Source organism: Tachyglossus aculeatus, chromosome 4 (genome assembly GCF_015852505.1).
Source record: "Tachyglossus aculeatus isolate mTacAcu1 chromosome 4, mTacAcu1.pri, whole genome shotgun sequence".
In the NCBI taxonomy this organism is placed as follows: Eukaryota; Metazoa; Chordata; class Mammalia; order Monotremata; family Tachyglossidae; genus Tachyglossus; species Tachyglossus aculeatus.
This window is the reverse complement of record NC_052069.1, coordinates 54,090,184-54,113,210: the sequence shown is the minus strand read 5'-3', so window position 1 is coordinate 54,113,210 and position 23,027 is coordinate 54,090,184. Positions and strand designations below refer to the sequence as shown.

General features: G+C 42.8%; 1 protein-coding gene and 1 non-coding gene across 2 annotated transcripts in view; both read right to left on the bottom strand.

Moving 5' to 3' along the window:
• Positions 1 to 6,051: 6,051 nt before the first annotated feature.
• LOC119927730 lies at positions 6,052 to 6,189 on the bottom strand. Its single transcript, XR_005450706.1, has one exon. It is a non-coding gene; the product is annotated as a small nucleolar RNA SNORA7 (small nucleolar RNA).
• Positions 6,190 to 14,356: 8,167 nt separating this feature from the next.
• The window catches only part of PLPPR4 (phospholipid phosphatase related 4), a 72,969-nt gene continuing 64,298 nt past the window's right edge, over positions 14,357 to 23,027 (bottom strand). Inside the window, exons 6-7 of the mRNA XM_038745478.1 lie at positions 20,587 to 20,760; positions 14,357 to 18,345 (exon numbers count right to left, since the gene is read on the bottom strand). Of these exons, the coding sequence (XP_038601406.1) occupies positions 17,011 to 18,345; positions 20,587 to 20,760 (1,509 nt within the window). The 3' untranslated portion in view covers positions 14,357 to 17,010. The remainder of the gene's footprint in view (positions 18,346 to 20,586; positions 20,761 to 23,027) is intronic.

Here is a 23,027-nt window from a genome sequence, read left to right as displayed (position 1 = left end):
CCAAAGAAAATGATACAAAACTCCATGAGATTTTGTTTTTGAGTGTTCTTCTCTGTGGATTAATTACTTCATGAAAAGAGTCACTTTTACCTGAATATCCTACGGCTAGCAAGATGTTAGTACCCTTTTAATGTGCACTAGGAAAACAGCTGCTGTTCATGTCTTGCAGAAGCAAAAGAGCATAGTTGAAAGATCTCTTCAAATTGTTTTTGTTTAGCTTTTAATGGATTTTCATCATTTAAAATTTTTCTGCACTATTTCTTCAATCATGCTGCTAATGCTGTCAGACCTCAGAAGAGTATGAATATGAATTAAACTCCTTACCACCAGCTCTCCCCCTCCTATCTTACCTCACTGATCTCTTACTACAACCCAGCCTGCAAACATTGCTCCTCTAGTGCCAACCGACTCACTGTGCTCTGATCTTCCCTGCTTAGCCACCAACCCCTTGCCCACATCCTGCCTTTGGCCTGGGACTCCAGCCCCCTCTGTAGCCAACAGACCATCACCTTTCCCATCTTCGAAGCTCAAGTAAATGCATGTCTCCTCCAAGAGGGCTTCTGTAACTAAGCCCCTCGCTTACCTTATTTGCCCATCCTTCTGTATCACCTATGCACTTGGATCTGTACCCCTGAAGACTTTGATATTCTCCCCACCCCCAGCTCTGCAGCACTTATGTGCATATCATTCATTCATTCAATCGTATTTATTGAGCACTTACTGTGTGCAGAGCACTGTACTAAGCACTTACCTTACACTCTGCTGCTTTCCCTACCTGTAAATAATTGTAATGTCAATCTCCCACTGTAGACACTAAGCTCCTCGTGGACAGGGATCATGTCTACCAGCTCTATTGTATTGTACTCTCCCTAGCGTTTAGTACAGTGCTCACCATACAGGAAGTGCTAAATAGCACTGATTGCCAAATTACATGCATAAATTCGAAGTTTAATGTTTTATCTACTAACTTGTCTATTTGTTATGAATTATCTTCTTTTGTGAACCATATGTCATCAGGCACCATTGAGAAGCAACATGGCCTAATGGATAGAACACAGGCCTAGGAGTCAGAAGGACCTGCATTCTAATTCTGCTCAGCCACCTGTCTGCTTTGTGACCTTGGTCAATCATTTCACTTCTCTATGCCTCGATTACCACATCTGTAAAATGGGGATTAAGACTGTGAGTCCTATGTGGGACAGGGATTGTGTCCAACCTGATTAGCTTGTACCTACCCCAGTGCTTAGTACAGGGCCTGACACATAGTAAATGCTTAACAAATGCCTTTAAAAAATGTCTTTGTTATGGTTATAGTCAAAATCCACCACTTCCACCTGCACATCCAACACATTCCTTCACACATTATCAAAACACTTGCCCTCATGTCTCCCCTATCCTAAAAAAAAACCTCCCTTGACCCCAAGGCTCCCTCCAGTTATTGCCCCAACTCCCTCTCATCATTCCTTCCCAAACCCCTTGAGTGAATTGTCTACACTCACTGTCTCAATTTCTTCTCCTCCAAGTCTCTCCTTGATCCCCTCCAATCATGTCTCTGTCCCCTTCGCTCCATAGAAACTGCCCTCTCAAAAGTTACAAATGATCTCCTTATTGCCAAATTCAAATCTACTCCAAATATTCTAGACTGTGAGCTCATTGTTGAGTAGGGACTGTCTCTATATGTTGCTGATTTGTACTTCCTAAGTGCTTAGTACAGTGTTCTGCACCCACTAAGCGCTCAATAAATACTATTGAATGAATGAATAAATGAATGAAAACTCCATCCTAACACTCCTCAATCTCTCAGTTGCCTTTGACACAGATGAGCATCCACCCTGGAAATATTATCCCATGTTGGCTTCACTGGTACTTTCCTCTCCTGGTTCTCCTCCTATCTCTCTGGCCGCTCATTCTCATTCTCTTTCACGGGCTCTTCCTCTGCCTCCCACCCCCTGACTGTGGGTGTCCCTTGAGGGTCATTTCTGGGTCTCCTTCTATTCTTCATCTACATCCACTCCCTTGGGGAACTCGGTTGCTCCCATGGCTTCAAGTACCATCTCTATGTGGATGATTCCTAAGTCTACATTTCCAGCCCTGATTTCTTTTCATTTCTGCAGTCTTGCATTTTCTCCTGCTTTCAAGACATCACTACTTGCATATCCTGCCATCACCTCAAACTTAGCTTGTCTAAAACAGAACACAAATCTTGTCCGCCCCCTGACTTTCCCATTACTGTAGACAGCACCACCATCCTTTCTGCCTTGCAAGCCCATAACCTTGGTGTCATCCTTGACTCATCTCTCTCATTCAAACCACATATTCAATCTATCACTAAATCCTGTCAGTTCAACCTTCACATCATCACCCAAATCCTCCCTTTCTTCTCCATCCAAACTGCTACCACATTAATCCAAGCACTTATCCTATCCTGCCTTGATTACTGTATCAGCCTCCTTGCTGATCTCCCTGCCTCCTGTTTCTCCCCAATCCAGTTCATACTCTGTTTCCCGGATCATTTTTATAAAAAAATGTTCAGGCCATGTTTCCCCACTCCTCAAGAACCTCCAGTAGTTGCCCACCCACCTCCTCATCAATTGGAAACTCCAGCTTTAAAGCAATCCATCACCTTGCCCCCTCCTACCTCACCTCACTATTCTCCTACTACAACTCAGCCTGTACACTTTGATCCCTTAATGCCAACCTTCTCACTGTACCTCTATCTTGTCTACCTCGCTGCTGAACTCTCATCCACATTCTACCTCTGGCCTGGAACAGTCTCCTTCTTCATATCTGAAAGACAATTACTTTCCCCTACTTCAAAGCCTTATTGACTGCACATCTCCTCCAAGAGTTCTTCCCTGACTAAACCCTCTTTTCCTTTTCTTCCACTAGCTTTTGCATCTCCTTTACTCATTACTACCCACCCGCAGAAGCCTCACAACCCTTGTATATATATCTGTAATTTATGCGGCTCACAGTCTTAATCCCCATTTTACAGATGAGGTAACTGAGGCACAGAGAAGCTAAGTGACTTGCCCAAGGTCACACAGCAGATAAGTGGTGGGGCTAGGATCAGAGAACCCAGGTCCTTCTGACTCTCTGGCCTGTGCTGTATCCAATGGGCCACCCTACTTCTCATGTTCACCTTTGCCTTTATAGGTTGGGATATTGAGTCCTAACTCTGGGCCGAGTCAAAGTCCCGCTTCCAGATTTTACAGTAGGAGCCTCCTGGGAGAAGGCCAAAAAAGGGCTGGATGAGGGAAGAAGATGGAGGAAAGGCATATGACTACTGTTGGTGGAGGGCTCCAGTGTGTAGAAGACGAGGGCACGCTTTATGCTCTCTGTTAGCTAATCTCTCTGTACCGACATAACTTCCTTCTGCATCTTTCTGTTAACTAACCCAGGAGTGTGTGGCCTTACCAGGGGATTTTAGCCCTTGCTCCCAGGCAAAAGAACTCCCAACCCACCACTCCCCCCATTCACCTTAGGAGTGCCGGACCCAAGTCAGTCTCCTCTAGGCCCTAAGGGTCCCCAGTTCTCCTGTTCTACTACCACAGATTAGTGATGATCTTACTCACTGTCTCCCAAGTCCTTGCACCTCAGGGGTGATTTGACTTCCTGTTTTCCAGGTTCTTGCACTCCTCTTGCTGCAACCACTTATTGACTGAAGCCCATGCTTTTCCCTGAAGGCATAGAGGTCATTGGAGACCAACTAGCCTACCACCTCCTTCTCGGGGATGGCCGCAGAAAGCCCATAGGTAAAGCTCACTTGCCTGTGGCTCCCCTCCCTAGGTCACGTATCTCTCTGGCTGCCGGGGTCACGTGTCTCCTCGAGCCCCTACTGCAGGCATACACCAAGATCTGAGATCGCTATGATATTTAATATTTCTTGATTTGTTTACTCCATGATGGATGTTTTGAAAAAAAAAAAAGCTTTCCTTTTCTGACTAATGTAGGTCCTCTCTTGCCTGACTAGGATCTTATGATAACAGTAATAGTAATAACATTGATAATATTAATAGAAATGGCATTTGTTAAGCACTTACTATGTGCCAAGCACTGTCCTAAACACTGAAGTAGACACAAGTTAAGTTGGACAATGTCCCTGTCCCATATGGGACTCGCAATGTAAGGAGGAGGGAGAAGGATTTAATCCCCATTTTATGGATGAAATAACCAAGGCACACTTGGGAACATATACCAAGAGTGAAAAGATACAGGCCCTGAACTCAAGGAGCAAACAATCTAATGGAGAATAACTACTCATCCTTTGCATCTGCTATCCCAATCTTCACCACTCAAGTTCACAGTGTTTGCCTCCCCTGTACCCTCTCCTCTGTAGTGCATTGCAGGTTCTTTGGGTTTTTCATGTTTTTTGAGGTATGTTGCCTCACTTATACCTGATTTTACACATGACAGGATATGTGCCTTCAACATGCCATTTGGTCATGTAGCTGAGTTGTTTACTGAAGGGTGTTTTGCTTCATGTTATGTGCATACGTTCATACCCGATGAAATAGATTTATGAAAGACTTGGGAGCAATTCACATCCTTATCAACCAGGGTGTCTAAAAACTGCAAGCAATTTGTTTTAAGTTGACTCAGCAAAAGAGCCAGCAAGGGATATGAAAGCTTTTCAATTCCAATTTGGCTCCTTCAGATTTTTCTTTTTCAAAAGGGAAAAGAACCCAAGCTATTTCACCAGCATTCCTCTGCTCTAGGGTTCTCTAGGAGGTCAGAGTGTGGGAAGAAAACCAACTCTAAGTCTTAGTGCTGACAATTTCCCACATAGCATAGCCAGTTCTTTGGGTGCTTGGGGAAGAGGAGCAATCATCATCTATTTACTCAGCAATTAGAAATAATTTATACTTGTTAGGATCCCTCTCCTCTTTGAAATTGCTTTCCCAAGCTCATGCTTTCTTCTTTAATTAATTGATAGTGACATTTGTTAAATGTTTCCTACATAATAATAATATTATTATATATATTATCATTAATATATTTGTTAAGTGCTTACTATATGCCAGGCACTGGAGTGGATAGAAGCAAATTGGGTAGAATACAGTCCCTGTCTCACATGGGACTCTCAATCTTAATTCCCATTTTACAGATGAGGTAACTGAGGCAAGGAGAAGTGAAGTGACTTGGCCAAGGTCACACAGTAGACAAGTGGGAGAGCTGGGCTTAGAACCCACATCCTTCTGACTCCCAGGACTGTGCTCTATTCACTAGTCCACGTTTCCTCTCCTATGTATCAAACACTCTACGAAGCCCTGGGGCAGATACAACGATCTTACACAATCCTTGTTCCACATGGGATTTGCAGTCTAAGTGAGAAAGGAACTGATATCTTACCTCCAATTTACAGATGATGAATAGGAGGCACAGAGAAGTTATGTAACTTGCCCAAGGAACAAGGAGCATATCTATTTGAATGCTTGGTACAGTGTTCTGTTAAGCATTTACCATGTGCCAAGCACTGTATTAAATGCTTCCTGTCCCATATGAAACTCCCAGTCTAAGTAGGCAGGCAAAGAGGTATTTAATTCTCATTTTGTAGGCGAGGAAACTGAAGCCCTAACAAATTGATTTGTCCAAACTCAAGTATCAAGCGAGTGTCAGAGCAGGAATTGGAAACTCTGGTCCTCTATCAGGTACCTGTTCTTTCCACTAAGTCATGCTGATTCAGCCCTTGTAAATTCACACCTTTCCAGGAGGTCTTACCTGAATGATTTTACATCTCCTCACTTTATAAACTAAAAATGCCATTTTAGCACTTATGTGCTACCCAAGCACTTAAATACTTACAATCCTCTGTAGCACTTATGTCTAGTCTTATGCTGTCGAGTCATCTCCGACCCATGGAGACAACATGGACATATCTCTCCCAGAATGCCCCACTTTCCATCTGCAATTGTTCTGGTAGTGTATCCATAGAGTTTTCTTGGTAAAAATATGGAAGTGGTTAACCATTGCCTCCTTTCTCACAGTAAACTTAAGTCTCTGCCCTTGACTATCTCCCATGCCGCTGCTGCCCAGCACAGGTGAGTTTTGACTTGTAGCAGATGGCCTTCCACTCACTAGCCACTGCCCAAGGTAGGAATGGAATGGGTATGCCTCTGCTTGACTCTCCCTCCCATAGTCTAGACTGGTAGAGTACTGGAAACTCTCCAGGTGTGAGCCTGAGAGGGGAGCACTTAGGTACATATCTTTATACTCTGTTACTTTCTCTTACCTGTAACTGATTTTATTGTCTGTGTCTCCCACTAGATTGTAAATTCCTAGATGGCAGAAATCCTATCTACTTATTGTACTTATTCTACTGTCCTCTCCCAAATGCAGTGTGGATCAGTGGAAAGAGCATGGGCTTGGGAGTCAGAGGTCATGGGTTCTAATCCTGGCCCCGCCACATGTCTGCTGTGTGACCTTGGGCCAGTCACTTCTTTGAGCCTCAGTTACCTCAACTTGTTAAATGGGGATTAAGACTGTGAGCCCCACGTGGGACAACCTCATGACCTTGAATCTCCCCCAACACTTAGAACAGTGCTTTGCACATAGTAAATGCTTAACAAATGCCATTATTATTATTAATAATAATAAGCACAAACTAGGTGCACAGGAAACTCTATTGATTGAGTATATCTCAATCTTGTTTCTACCCCAGTTAGTGCAGTTAGTAGTAGACATAGTACATGCTTAACAAACACAATCAGAAGAAAAAAGAGTGTGCCCAGCTCACTGCAAAAATCCTCAAAGGATTTAGGCTATAGCACTTTGTTGACAAACAAGGCTACTGTTAATGAAGATTAATGATACCATTAGGTCAGAAGCTCCTTTCAGTCTACATTCCCAGCACATCCAAGCTATTTAGAAAGTGATTTGGAAAAATGGTGGGCAGACAGCAATTCTTGGGAAGGGTTGTTAGGATGCTGGTCCAGCAGTCTGGCACTGAAGGAACTTTTTCAGCGGGTCTCACAGCCTTTCCCAAAGCTTCAAGTTGGGGTCAGTCTGGATAACAATAGGCCCAGATTTGAAGGCTGAATTATTAGGACACTCCCAAGTGTGAGTTGTGATCAGTCAGCTAGTCTTCCTTTTATGTGCAGAAAACACTTCACCGTGCTTTTTTTTTCTAGTATTTGCTAACTGCTTTCTCTATGCTAGGCACTGAAAACTCACCTCCTCCAGGAGGCCTTCCCAGACTAAGCCCCCTTTTCTCTGCTCCCCCTCCCCTCTCCATTACCCTGACTCACTCCCTTTGCTCTACCCACCTCCCCACTCCACAGCACTTGTGTATATATGTACATATTGATAATTATAATTTTATTTATTTGTATTAATGTTGTGAATATATGTATGTATATAATTCTATGTATTTATAATGATGCTACTGGTGCCTGTTTACTCATTTTGATATCTGTCTCCCCTCTTCCAGACTGTGAGCCTGTTGTTGTCAGGGATGGTCTTTATTTGTTGCCGAATTGTACTTCCCAAGCATTTAATACACTGCTCTGCACACAGTAAGTGCTCAATAATACGGCTGAATGAATGAATGAGTATAAGCAAGTTAGTCTGATTGGACACAGTCCATGTCCCACGTGGTGCTCACAGTCTTAATTCCCATTTTACAGATGAGGTAACTGAGTCATCAGAGAAGTGAAGTGACTTGCCTAAGGTCACAAGGCAGACAAATGGTTTAGCTGGGATTAGAACCCAAGTCCTTCTGACTTCCAGGGCCATACTCTATCCATTAGGCCATGGTGCTTCTCTTGGGAACATGTGCTCAGGAAAATTCAGTGAAAGTAGGAGACAGAATCTTTACCTATCTTGTATGAGCATCTGCTCCGATGGGGGAGTTTACAATTGGGGAAATGCAGCTGAGTGGTATTTTCCATTTCTCAGTTTACTTACTGAGAATGTACTTTGTCTCATAAAAGATCTTAATAGACTTATAATAATAATAATACCGGCATTTATTAAGCTCTTACTATGTGCAAAGCCCTGTTCTAAGCACTAGGGAGGTTACAAGGTTGTCCCACAGGGGGCTCACAGTATTAATCCCCATTTTACAGATGAGGTAACTGAGGCACAGAGAAGTTAAGTGACGTGCCCAAAGTCACACAGCTGAGAATTGGCGGAGCTGGGATTTGAACCCATGACCTCTGACTCCAAATCCTGTGCTCTTTCCACTGAGCCACGCTGCTTGTCATGACAAAGTCTCATGATTTATGACAAAGAGATTACAGAATGAGTGCAATTCATCTCCTATTTTTTCACTTTTGTGGCCAAGCATAAATCCTCAGAGAAATATGGATTAGAGCTTCAGTTTAATCCCTAATGCTGCATAAACCTCAGGCATAAGTGACGGCACAATGAACCTACCCCAATTAGCCGACTGCATTAATAGGGAACGGAGCCATGTTTGGGCAAAAGTTTATTTGAGCCAAGGAGGTGATCAGAGTTCAGGCTGCAAAGTCACACTGAACTGTGATAATGACATTATTTTTGTTCTGAATCAGTAACTCCTACCTCACTCATTTTGTCTCAAACTAGAATTCCAGCTAGGGCATCTTTCACATTTGTCTTATACTAGGGCATCCAATTAACCAATGTCTGGGTTCTCTTTGGAAGCAGCAGGAATCCTCTGAGTGTTGATGCCAAAGAGAGAGATAGGATTGGTAGTTAACAGGGAAGCAGTGTGGCCTAATGGATAGAATGCAGGCCTGGAAATCAGAAGAATCTGGGTTCTAGTCCTGGTTCCCCCATGTGTCTGCTGTGTGACTTTGGGTAAGTCACAACTTCTCTGTGACTCATTTACCTCATCTATAAAATGGGGATTGAGTCTGTGAGCCCCAAATAGGACATGGACTGCGTTCAATGTGATTAACTTGCATCTACCCCAGTATTTAGAACAGTTTCTGGCACATAGTAAGCACTTAACAAATACCATAAGAAAAATCAGAGGCTTGAAGATCAACAAGTTTGAGCCAGCATTTTTAGTTTAAAGGATGCATGGTTGTTCTTAAAAACAGAAAAGTAGCCAAAATGTAGACATTGTGAAGGGGAACGGGGAGGACATGGGTGTTCTCAACAGTTTAGAAAGAGGAAAGATAGAAGTTTTTTTAACAGAAGGGTGAGATCATGACTAACAACTAGAAAAGAGATATAATTTTTTATTTTGTTTTTTCCTGAGACTCTAAATTGTCTTTTGAGCAACTGAGCAGAGAATCCAAGTCATACTGTGGCAAGTGCAAATAATATTTAGACCAAAATTGGTAAACTAGATTCAAGTTAAAAAACAGGATGAAATGACATATATACAAGAATTTTGAGATAATCTGAGAAGTTGCGGCAAGAGAAGGCAACCTATCATTACAAATAATCACTATTGTAGCTTGACATTGTAATTCCCATTTATAAGACAGTGAATTTATTATTATGAACCCATGAGTCTTTCTTCTATGTCTGGGGAATTGGCAGGATCTATAATCAAATGTAGGATTGGTGAGATCTTAGAAAAATACAGTCTGTTGAGGAAAAAGAAGAAGTAGGTTCTTTTAAATAGAAATCATCCTTCATTAGTCTTCTGGAGTGCTGTGGGTCAATGACCATGAGTATAGAGGAAATCAATGGCCAGATTATTTTGTGATATGTAAAAGGCCTCTGACAAGGTTCCACACAAAACCCTTTTAAGAGCCTGGGCAATTATGGTTTTGGAAAGAATGTTCTGCTGTTGAGAGAAAACTAACAGCAAGTAGTAGTAGTACTAGTAGCAGTCAAAGTAGTAATAGTCATAGTAGTAGCAATTATTGGCCATGCACTGCTTTGGTGCTTTGGAAGTCCCATGCATACATGATACATCTTCTGTGCCCAAAAATAACTTGTATTCTACTGAGAAGGACACACACACACACACACACACACACACACACACACACACACACACACACACACAGATCAAATGGAGTGATCAGAATAAAACAAATGAGTGAATTAATAATGTTTATTCATACATAAATTCTGGGGGGTTTATAAATAGAACATAAGTGCTAGAAATGGCTATTGGGTTGATACAATTCAGGGTAGAGGAAATTAATTGGAGAAGGGTTGTTGGAGGAGAGAGTCATTGTTGACTATTTCTTTAAATCATTAGACCTATGCCTCCCACCATCTAATTGTGGGGGCCCCTCAAGACTCAGTTCTGCACCTCTTCTATTCTCCATGTACACCCGCTCCCTTGGAGAACTTATTTGCTCCCCTGCATTCAATTGCCATCGCTGTCCATATGATTCCCAAATCTACCTCTCCAGCCCTGACCTCTCTCCTTCTTTACAGTCCTGAATTTCCTTCTGTTTCCAGAATATCTCTTCTTGGATGTCCTGCTGATATCTCAAACAACACATTCAGAATAGAACTACTCAGTTTCCACCTAAACCCTGACCTCACCCTGACTTTCCCATTACTGTGGACAATGCTGCTATCCTTCCTGTCTTAAAAGGCCATAACCTTGGAATTATCCTTGAATAAACCATCTCATTCAATCTGTCATCAAATCCTATAGGTTCTACCTTCTAGACTGTAAGATTCTTGTGGGCAGAGAACTTGTCTACCAACTCTTATATGTACTCTATTAAGCTTTTTGTACAGCTCTGCCCACAGTAAGCACTCAATAAATTCATTCATTCATTCAATCGTATTTATTGAGTGCTTACTGTGTGCAGAGCACTGTACTAAGCACTTGGGAAGTACATGTTGGCAACATATAGAGATGGCCCCTACCCAACAACGGGCTCACAGTCTACAAGGAGACAGACAACAAAACAAAACATGTAGACAGGTGTCAAAATCATCAGAACAAATAGAATTAAAGCTATATTCATTCATTCATTCATTCAATCAATCATATTTATTGAGCGCTTACTGTGTGCAGAGCACTTTACTGAGCGCTTGGGAAGTACAAGTTGGCAACATATAGAGATGGTCCCTACCCAACAACGGGCTCACAGTTTAGATGGGGGAGACAGACAATAAAACAAAACATGTGGACTGTTGTCAAGTCATCAGAATAAATGGAAGTAAAGCTAGATGCACATCATTAACAAAATAAATAGAATAGTAAATATGTACAAGTAAAGTAGAGTAATGAATCTGTACAAATACATACAAGTGCTGTGGGGAGGGGAAGGAGGTAGGGTGGGGGGATGGGGAGGAGGAGAGGAAAAAGGGGGCTCACTCTGGGAAAGCCTCCTGGAGGAGATGAGCTCTCAGTAGGGCTTTGAAGGGAGGAAGAGAGCTAGCTTGGCTGATGTGTGGAGGGAGGGCATTCCAGTCCAGGGGAAGGACGTGGGCTGGAGGTTGATGGTGGAACAGGTGAGAACGAGGTACAGTGAAGAGGTAGTGGCAAAGGCACTGAGGGTGCAGGCTGGGCTGTAGAAAGAGAGAAGGGAGGTGAGGTAGGAGGGGGCGAGGTGATGGAGAGCCTTGAAGCCGAGCGTAAGGAGTTTTTGCTTGATTTGTAGGTTGACAGGCAGCCACTGGAGATTTTTGAGGAAGGGAGTAACATGCCAAGAGCATTTATGCACAGAGATAATCTGAGAAGCAGAGTGAAGTATAGACTGAAGTGGGGAGAGACAGGAGGATGGGAATCAGAGAGGAGGCTGATGCAGTAATCCAGTCGGGATAGTATGAGAGATTGAACCAGCAAGGTAGCGGTTTGGATGGAGAGGAAAGGGTGGATCTTGGCGATGTTGTGGAGGTGAGACCGTTAGGTTTTGGTGATGGATTTGATGTGTGAGGTGAACGAGAGAGTGGAATCAGGGATGACACCAAGTTTGCGGGCTTGTGAGACAGAAAGGATGGTAGTGCCATCCACGGTGATAGGAAAGTCAGGGAGAGGACAGGGTTTGGGAGGGAACATAAGGAGTTCAGTCTTGGACATATTGAGTTTTAGATGGTGGGCAGAAATCCAGATGGAGATGTCCTGAAGGCAGGAGGAGATATGAGCCTGGAGGGAGGGAGAGAGAGAATCAATCAATCAACCAATCAATCAATCGTATTGATTGAGCACTTACTGTGTGCAGAGCACTGTACTAAGCGCTTGGGAAGTACAAGTTGGCAACATATAGAGACAGTCCCTACCCAACAGTGGGCTCACAGTCTAAAAGGGGGAGACAGAGAACAAAACCAAACATACTAACAAAATAAAATAAATAGAATAGATATGTACAAGTAAAATAAATAAATAAATAAATAAATAGAGTAATAAATATGTACAAACATATATACATATATACAGGTGCTGTGGGGAAGGGAAGGAGGTAAGATGGGGAGGATGGAGAGGGGGACGAGGGGGAGAGGAAAGAAGGGGCTCAGTCTGGGAAGGCCTCCTGGAGGAGGTGAGCTCTCAGTAGGGCCTTGAAGGGAGGAAGAGAGCTAGCTTGGCGGATGGGCAGAGGGAGGGCATTCCAGGCCCGGGGGATGACGTGGGCTGGGGGTCGATGGCAGGACAGGCGAGAATGAGGTATGGTGAGGAGATTAGTGGCAGAGGAGCAGAGGGTGCGGGGTGGGCTGTAGAAGGAGAGAAAGGAGGTGAGGTAGGAGGGGGCGAGGTGATGGACAGCCTTGAAGCCCAGGGTGAGGAGTTTCTGCCTGATGCACAGATTCATTGGTAGCCATTGGAGATTTTTGAGGAGGGGAATAACATGCCCAGAGCGTTTCTGGACAAAGACAATCCGGGCAGCAGCATGAAGTATGGATTGAAGTGGGGCGAGACACAAGGATGGGAGATCAGAGAGAAGGCTGATGCAGTAGTTCAGACGGGATAGGATGAGAGCTTGAACGAGCAGGTTAGCGGTATGGATGGAGAGGAAAGGGCGGATCTTGGCAATGTTGCGGAGGTGAGACCGGCAGGTTTTGGTGATGGCTTGGATGTGAGGGGTGAGTGACAGAGTGGAGTCGAGGATGACATCAAGGTTGCAGGCTTGTGAGACGGGAAGGATGGTAGTGCCGTCAACAGAGATGGGAAAGTCATGGAGAGGGCAGGGTTTGGGAGGGAAGACAAGGAGTTCCGTCTTGGACATGATGAGTTTTAGGTGGCGGGCAGACATCCAGATGGAGATGTCCTGAAGGCAGGAGGAGATGCGAGCCTGGAGAGAGGGGGAGAGAGCAGGGGCAGAGATGTAGATCTGGGTGTCATCAGCGTAGAGATGATAGTTGAAGCCGTGGGAATGAATGAGGTCACCAAGGGAGTGAGTGTAGATCGAGAACAGAAGGGGACCAAGCACTGAACCTTGGGGAACCCCCACAGTAAGGGGATGGGAGGGGGAGGAGGAGCCCGCAAAAGAGACTGAGAAAGAACGACCGGAGAGATAAGAGGAGAACCAGGAGAGGACAGAATCTGTGAAGCCAAGGTCAGATAGCGTATTGAGGAGAAGGGGGTGGTCCACAGTGTCGAAGGCAGCCGAGAGGTCGAGGAGGATTAGGATGGAGTATGAGCCTTTGGATTTGGCAAGCAGGAGGTCATTGGTGACCTTTGAGAGGGCAGTTTCTGTGGAATGTAGGGGACGGAAGCCAGACTGGAGGGGGTCGAGGAGAGAGTTGGTGCTGAGGAATTCGAGGCAGCGTGTGTAGACAACTCGTTCACGGAGTTTGGAAAGGAATGGTAGGAGGGATATGGGACGATAACTAGAAGGTGAGGTGGGGTCAAGAGAGGGGTTTTTTAGGATGGGAGAGACATGGGCATGTTTGAAGGCAGAGGGGAAGGAACCAGTGGAGAGTGATCAGTTGAAGATGGAAATTAAGGAGGGGAGAAGGGATGGAGCGAGAGATTTCATGAGATGAGAGGGAATGGGGTCAGAAGCACAGGTGGCCGGAGTAGCACTTGAGAGCTGGGAGGAGAGCTTCTCTGAGGATACTGCTGGGAAGGATGGGAGAGTAGCAGTATATTTATTCATCCCTAGCACTTGTGTACACGTGTATTTGATTGAACATTCAATGTATTTATTTTGACACCAATGCTAATATTTTTACGGTAGTATGTTTCCCTCATTAGAGTCTAAGCTTCTTGGGGGTAGGAAACATGTTCATTTGCTTGTGTTGTATTTTCCCAGGTGCTTAGTATAGTGTATTGTACTCACTAGGTTCTCAGTAAATAACACTACTATTTCTCCCAATAATAGCAATTAAAATGCTCCATTTTTGTACCCACTGAATTTCTGGCTTTTTATGATTTCTTCAGTGGATATCCTGTCATGTAAAAATGCTAAAATATATCCCAATTGAAATTTAAAGTGGAACGACGGAAATTCAATGAGTAATTTGATCTTTATTTCTATGTTGTTAGCACAATAAACTCACACAGTAGCATTTATCTGTACTTATTTAACAAAATACATTTATAGCAGTTTACAAATTTTTTGTTTGGAAAACATTGCATTACATTTTATTAAACACAATACTTTATATATATATATATATTTCATTAAAAACATAATTCATTTTCTGTATCCAATACTTGATTTTTCTCAATAAAGCACAGCCTAACAAATAAAGAAGTGCCTCCTTTAGCAAGTAAGACAAATTTGAACACTAAGAAGAGATGCCACCTGTTAGTTTGACTTGCTTTTAAATTAAGGTACCAGTGGAATGTAAACAAAGGTTCATTTTCTTTACAAAAGATTTCTTATCAAATATACATGCAGAGGTCTGAGCTCTAGTGAATATCGTATTACATTTGCTTTATAATGTTATATAATTTGTTGTCACTATTAAAAACTTTTGCCTTTGGCACTTTTGAGTAAAAAAGAATATATCAATATTTATGTGAAGAAAACAACTCCAATGACTACATAAGTGCTTTAAAATCCTTTGTTAAGAAATAGGAAAGCTTAGGAAATATCATACTGCACCTGAAATGATGCAGCCAATTTTTTGGAGTACTAAAATCAACCCACCTTCTGCCCAAGGCCAAGGGGGAATTAAGCCACCTTCCACCTCACCTCCTATACAAAAAAGTAAACTGCTTTCAGCATTGTTTTGTCTTTGTTTTATTGCCATGGTTTCCAATTCTGTGTGATTGTTTCATCGTAGCATCCTAATCCAGTGAATTGAGGCCATTCTATTTAAGGTTCCTCCCTTTTAATTTAGAATCCAAGAAGGATGGCGTTAGAGCACAAAGCTAATTCTACCCTCAACCCAGGAATTGAACTAGTCCAAATTTTTTCTATTTGTCTAAGATGAGCACAGAACACCTGTGTCTGCCATCCCTGGAAATGTGTTAAAAAATTTTGGTGTCCAATAATAGAACCTTATAGATGGCCATTCATACTTTTTATAAAAGCCCAGGGGAAACTTTTTAAAAACGACTCTCCCTTTTGTCCTGATGATCAAATTTTCCTTGAGTGAGAATCGCAGCTTTGCTTTTGGTAGCATATAGTGCCACGACTGGATTTGTGTAGGCAGTTTGGACATAAGCAATCCTCAGAAACACAAATCAGAAGCAAGTAGGTTGTTGTGAGATGCTAGTAAGGAGGGAAGATGCAGGTGAACCACGATCTAGTTCTAGCTCTGTTGTTGACTGGGTGATTTTAGGTCAACCACCTAACCTCTCTGGGACACCATTTCTCTATCTGTAAAGTTGGGAAAATAACATTTGCTTCTCCCCACCTCCTGGGGAGGTGTTTATATGTATAAAATGAATAATGTGAAAGTGCTTTCAGTTCTTCAGAAGGAAAGTGCTAAATAAATTCAGAGTATCTAATATGAATATTTTTCCCCTAAAAATACATTTGAGTTTTCCATATAGCCTAACCTAAAATCACATTTCAGGAGTGGCACAACTGTGGCATAAGATAGGTCCCCATGGAGGGAATCATATAATATAAAGCCTCCCTCTCCCCACCCCAATTTTATACCCAGTACAAAGAACTGGAACCAAATGGCGTGAGCAGGTGAATGCTTGTGGGGATCGGTTGTCAAGCTAAGCAGGTGGGATGGTGACTTCCAAGTGTGAACTAGTCACTATTAATTCAGTTGCTGGCACCTGAGTTGACAGTGGCAGGTTTTGCTTCAATTTTCACGGTTTCCATCTTCACATCAGTGTATTCTCTGATGGCAATGTCAACGGTCTCTTAGTTTTCACAAGAGATATAGAAAGGAGTTAAAAAGACAATGACTGGGAAGCCACAGAAATGCCAAAAGAGATCACACCAGTTGAAAGACCTCTTGAAAACAAAAACAATATTTAAAACAATTATACAAGCTTACCCCTGAAGAAACAGCTTCTTCATTAGTGGTACCTGAACATAAATAAAGTTCTGCAGCAGCAAACTACAGGAAATAGTATTTATTCCATTCCAATAGCATATCACCTCTGAGTTATTAATGATTTTCCCCAAAAGCAGGATTCCAAAAGAACTACACAAAATTTTCCCAATCTTTTAATGTGACAGATCCATTACATCAAAAGGTGCAAGAATTTCCTATTCTATATCAATGCAGCTAGTATCTTGATGATGAAGTAGCTTTACTTTGAAAAAGAACGGACTGGAAACTGGTCAGATGTATAGAGTTTACATGGGCAAATTTGGGCTGCTGTAGCCAGCACCATCTTGTATTGAACTTTAGGTGCAGAATCTGCAGAGTATACACTGCTGAAAGAGCCTCTGCTGTGGGGAAAACAACACCTAGTTCCCCAAAGTGAAAATACATAAAATAAAAAAGTTGGCACATTCAGGAAACAAAGTGTCTGACATCACCCTCAGCGTGACATTTTGAATCTGATGAAAATGGGCCGTAGGAAAGCTCTTCACATTAGTTAGGTTCTTGCGTTGTGCTTTGTTACCCTGCCTTGACGTGAAATCCACAAGCTCATGCACACCACACACCAGCGACGCTCCCAACAGTAGGTCAGTCCTCCGGCACATCGAGAAGACTTGGGCATCGGCTCAAAAACAGAGCGCGAGCGGTATCGATGCGTGATCTTTCTGGGGCAGGCCTACCCACGGAGTTCGCCAGGGTTCAATCTTTGAAGGCCCTCGTAGGGGAGGTGCCTTTGTAGAAGATATTCCTGGTGTTCTCTGGACTGTTGCCCCTCTCAGGGATCAAGATGATGTTTCCTTTCCTCCGGAGGGTGGAGTCACGGCTGGATGAGATGGACAGCGTCTCTGACCCGATTTCGCTTCCCTCCACGGGCGTGACCCTGATGGTGGTAATGCCATGGTGGTGATGCTCGTTGTTATCTATGTTGCTTCTTTTCCGGTCCCCAGACCCAAAGCTGTCTTTCAGGGACTCACAGCTCTCAGAATCGCGGTTCAGATCATTCAGCTCATAGGTCTGGCGTAGACTGCCTTTGTCGGGGGCCTTCCATTTCCAGGAGCCACTGCCTTCGCCTTCTGAGGACGGGATCTGGATGATGGGCCTGTTGTTCTCTGGGTGGGCCTCAACCCTCACGATGCCACCGGGTTCGTGGTCGGTCAGGGCTTTGTACCGGATGGATCCGGTGCAGGTCACCGTGCTGCCCTCGGAATTCTTGGGGCTGCTCTGAAGCACCCCTTGCTGCTTGGACATGGCGATGACCTGCATGATCCGTGGCTGGCTGTTGCTTCGGCTACAGGCCACACTCTTCTCTGCAGCCTTCAGCCACTTGGACCTGGCCGAACTGCTTTTCGGAGAGGAGGTTATGTTCTCCTGCGTCTCTTCAGGGATGTGCACGAGCTGGGAAGAACCGGGACGGGACTGAATGGAAACCCTGGGTCCTCCAGGGATGCTGTTATTACAGCCCGGTACCGTCCCTGGCTGGATTTTTAGGTACTGGTTGCTGGGGCCGTGGTGGTCTCCATTTACCCCTACCCGGGATGGTTCAGAGCTTGACCTCATTTCTATAGATCGTGGCGGGGACTGACTGGGCTCCGTCTCTATTACCTGCAGGGACAACTTCCGGCTCTCGTTCTTGCTCTTCCACTGAGTGAGCAGCTGCTTCGACCGGGCGGAGTCCATGGACGCATGGATGGTTGCGTTTCGTCTAACCGGATCCTCCACGGAGGGAGTATTGGCTCGGGGCAGCGTGTTGCTAAAGGTAACCATGTTCTCTTTACCCATGGGACTCCGGGGTGTGATGATCTCCACGTCGGCATTCGCTCGTTTGAGGTTGGTCAAGGAGCTGGCGTCTCTGGGGTTCCGGTTCAGCATGGCTTCTGGGTGGACGAGCCCGTCACCGCCGCTGACACTCTTGCCAGGTAAAATTCTGCTGGGGTCCTGGTTTAGGTCAGGCAGGGACATCAGAGCTTCTCTGTGCTGACCGTGATGACCCATACTCTCGTCACTGGGCAAAAAGTTGCCCACAGCATACAGGCCCTAGTGTCAGGACAGAACGGTAAAAGGAGGATACAACGTATTATCTCTCTAGGCACGTAGACTACATTCATTGGCATTGAGTGGGAAATGCTGCTGGCAGAAAATTAAGGCAAATTCTATGTAGGAGTTCTTAAAGAGATTTCTTTCTTTAATTAAATAAATGTTTAATGATTATATTATTAGTAGTATTTAATTATTAGTAGTAATTTCTTTATTCTAAAAGTCATTGAGCTCTTACATCTAGAAATACTGAGTTATCGTTACTTGTGGACGTTTTCTTCTTTCAATGACGTCGCTATCTTATATTGTGTCTATGTGGTGATTGTTACTTTCCCTACATAGATATCGATACATTCTCCAATTAAAAGTGACTGTTTTCCGGATTTCTAGATGGTTCAGTTTAATGAATGTTAATGATCCATTGATATTTCATATGATTTGTTTCCTGTGTTTTATTTCGTTTGATCATTTCACTCCTCATGGTTCCACCCACACAACCCTGCATTCGACCTACAGCAAATTCAAATTTTAAGCAACTATGCTTCAACGTTCATAGAATTAGAATTGATCCCAAATTTCATTCAGTTGTGTTTTCCCATTTGACCTGCAACTTTAAAGGTATATTCCTTAGGGAGGTTGGAGATGATATTCTAGAATATACAGAACACTGGAGTACAGATATATGGGCTAATCATTCATCCTACTTGATCATCCCTTGTGTTGTGCTCTTTGAAGATTATTTTGCATGCTTTCTGATGTTATCTTTACTCCACCATGAGTTTTCTACTTTTTGAGACATTGAAGGTATTTAGCACATGGTTAAACAGCATGTACGTGGGACCACATGGTCATCTATTTGAATGACATATGCTTACTGAACTCTTTCAGAGAAATACAAGATACTCTTTTAGATTTAACATTTCACTGCAGATTTGGCTAGTGAGCCTGCCCAGAGCAATGTAATAGACAGGCTATAGGACACGGTAACAGTGCCATTAATTCAGCTGAGTCTAGTAGTTGTGGTCATTCACTTCTTGGAGTTAGAGGACTTGGGTTCTAACCCTAGCACTGTCACATGTCTGTTATGTGACCTTGGGCAAGTCATTTAAGTTCCCTGTGCCTCAGTTATTTCATCTGCAAAGTAAGGATTAAGACTGTGAGTCCCTTGTGGGACATGGATTGAGTCCAACCTAATTAGCTTGCATCTACTCCAGCTTTTAGTACAGTTTCTGGTACATAGGAAGCACTTACCCAGCGCTTAGAACAGTGCTTTGCACATAGTAAGTGCTTAACAAATACCATTATTATTATTATTACCAATTACCATAAACAAAGAAATAAACAAAAAGGTGTTCTCTCTAGGACTACCTAGTTCAATGATTGAAATCCTTTACATAAATATAGGACTTTGAGTCAGGAGATCAACCTATTCCACTGCTCTGAGAAAAAAATCAGAGGAGCAGATCTAGATAGAAAGCAGTGGCTGCTTTTCCACAGGACCCCACATTCACAAAAACTCATGACGCAGTAGTTCCCATCCCATGTCTGACGCTGGGCAACTATTTCTTCCAACTCCGCATTGCACTGTAGCCAGATGGATGCGAGTTGTTGGAAGAATGTTCCATAATTTCCCAACACATTTCCCCATAACATGTGTTACGGCAGAACAGGGCATACTTTTATTTTAATTGAAGGAACTCAAAATTCATAAGTGGTGTCACTAACAATATTAATTCCTATCATACTTGTAACCTATGTCTATTAGTTTTATTCTTGAAAGATTGTTACCTAATCACTTGTTAAAATCATTCTCAAAGAATTCTCTTTGGAAGCTAAATTATACAACAAAAAGTATAGTTTGGAATGGAACAAGTATTGAATATATTCATTTACTGTAAACCTAAATCTTGGGAAACAGCTTGCTAGACATTCCCTTATAACCATCCTTAAAATGAAGTTCAGTTTCTAAATTGGGAATATTACCAAGTCCCATTAAGCCCTATTCATCTTTAAGCTTGAACCAAAGTAAGTCATTCAGTGATTATGAAATATTAGACTAGTTTGCTTGCCCATTTATAATTTGTCTTCTAAAAGTTATCTGTACAAACTTCAATTTTCAAAATATTTTATATAACACCAACAAATAACTGCAATTCAAAATATTTTGTATTTTTTTCTTATTAGAACTTACTATTCATTCCTAAATAATGATAAGAATAATAGCTATAATATTGTATTTACCAAATAAAGAGCAATTCCTCCTCCAATTAAAAAACCACAATAGACATCAACTGGATGGTTCTTGTACTGGGTGATTCGTGTCAGACCACAGATGATTCCGCAGATGATAAATGCAAATACCAGAAGAGGTTTCAGGAGTTTAGAAGAATCAGTTAACGTAGAATTGAAATACATCTTAAAAAAGGGAAAAATAAGATTGTTTTCACCTTACCGAATGTGAGAATTTAAAATTAGTGAATGTTAAAATGGCACCATCTTTCTATTAGCTTCTATTCTGACTATTATATTCCTTCCTTAAAGCTCCTTGTGAAAATCATTCAACTCTTCTAGGCAGGGTACAGTCTTTGCTACAGAGGCCAGCATCTTTTCGGTTATATTTCAGGAAGACCACATCATCTGTCTCTGCCACCCACTACAGTTACTGGTCACTATCATCTTCTGCCCCATCGGTTCCACCTCCAATTTTCTGAGTGATTTTGACCATTTTTTTTTGTCTTCCTTTTCCTTCTGCTTCCCCAATTTGGTCCTGAGGGACATCAATATCCACATGGATTATCCTGATATTCCCTTGCGTGCTTCTTCCCACTCCTCAATTCCATGGTCCTCCTGCTCCAAATCCACCCCCACATCCACACACTAGTTTACACACATTCCTCATCTTGTCATCATTGCTGATTATAATAATGATGATGATAATAATATTAATGGCTCTTGTTAAGAGATTACTATGTACAGATGACTTAGTGATATTTATTGAGCACTTACTACAAGCAGAGCACTATACAAAGTACCAGAAAGTACAATACAATAGCGTTGGTAGACACAATCCTTGCCCACAAGGAGTGTATAGTCTAGAGGAAGACAGATATTAAAATGAAGTACAAATAAGGGAAATTACAGAGTGTAATTTTATGCATATAAATGCAGTGGAGTTGAGGGTGCGATGGATGGTTGGCTTAGCAGGGAAGGTGGCTAGGAGCAAAGAGGGCTTATTTAGGGAAGGTCTTTTGGAAGAGATGTGATTTTAGGAGGGTTTTGGATGTGGGGAAAGTGGTAGTCTGTCCAGTATGAAAGCAGGGAGTTCCAGGCTAGAGGCAGGACAGACCAATCCAACCACTTATCCTATCCCACCATGATTACTGTATCAGCTTCTTAGCTGACCTCCCTGACTCTGGCTTCTCCCCTCTCCAGTTAATACTTCACTCTGCTGCCCAGATCATTTTTCTATAGTAACATTCAGGTTATGTTTTCCCAATCCTCAAGAACCTCCAGTGGTTGCCCATCTAAGTATGCAATCACCTTGTCCACTCCTACCTCACCTCACTATGCTCACTAAAACTCAATCTGCACACTTTGCTCCTTCAATACTAACCTTCTCAATATGCCTCAATTCCATCTCTCTTGCCACCAACTGGTTGCCCACATCCTACCTCTGGCCTGGAACACCTTCCCTCCTCATATCTGACAGACAATTACTCTCCCTGATCTTTAAAGACTTATTGAAGGCACATTTCCTCCAAGAGGACTTCCCAGATTAAGCCCTCTTTTTCTTTTCTTCAACTCCCTTCTGCATCGCCCTGACTTGCTCCCTTTATTTATCCCCCCCTCCTAGCCCTACTGCACTTATGTACATACCTGAAATTAATTTATTGATATTAATATCTGTCCTCTCCTCTAGACTGTAAGCTTGCTATGGGCAGAGACTGTGTCTGTTACATTGTTATTGTAATAATAATAATAATAATAATAATAATAATAATAATAATAGCATTAAGTGTTTACTATGGGCAAAGCACAAGCACTTAGTGTAGTGCTCTGCACAGAGCAAGCACTCAATCTATACTGACTAACTGATTCCTTAAAGGGTACAGATCCGTAGACAGAAAAGTGGGTAAGGGGTTTAGTCAGGGAAGGCCTCTAGAAGGAGATATGATTTTAGGAGGGTCTGTTGGATATGAAGGGAGAGGGAGTTCCAGGCCAAATGCAGGACATGGAAATAAAACTGGTGGCAGGATAAATGAAACTGAAGTACAGAGAATAGGTTGGTGTTTAGGAGTGGAGTGTGCAGTTGGGTTGCAGTAGATCAGCAAGGTTAAGTAAGAGGGAGAGAGCTGATTGAATGCCTTAAAGCTGATGAGAAGGAGTTTCTATTTGGTCTGGAGGTGGATGAACAACTAACTGGAGGCTTTGAGTAATGGGGAGATATGTACTGAAAGGTTTTTCATAAAAATGATCTGGTCAGTGGAGTGAAATATGGACTAGAGAAGGGCGAGACAGGAGGCAGAGAGGTCAGTAAGGAGACTGATTCAGTAGTCAAAGAGAATGCTTTAAGAGGTTTGTTTGGTTTGGATTGCTGTTCTTAGAACATCCCACAATCTATGCAAAGGAATTAACCGTAGTGATCGTGGCTTGCACAGCACCTTTGCACTCCCTTCTACCAA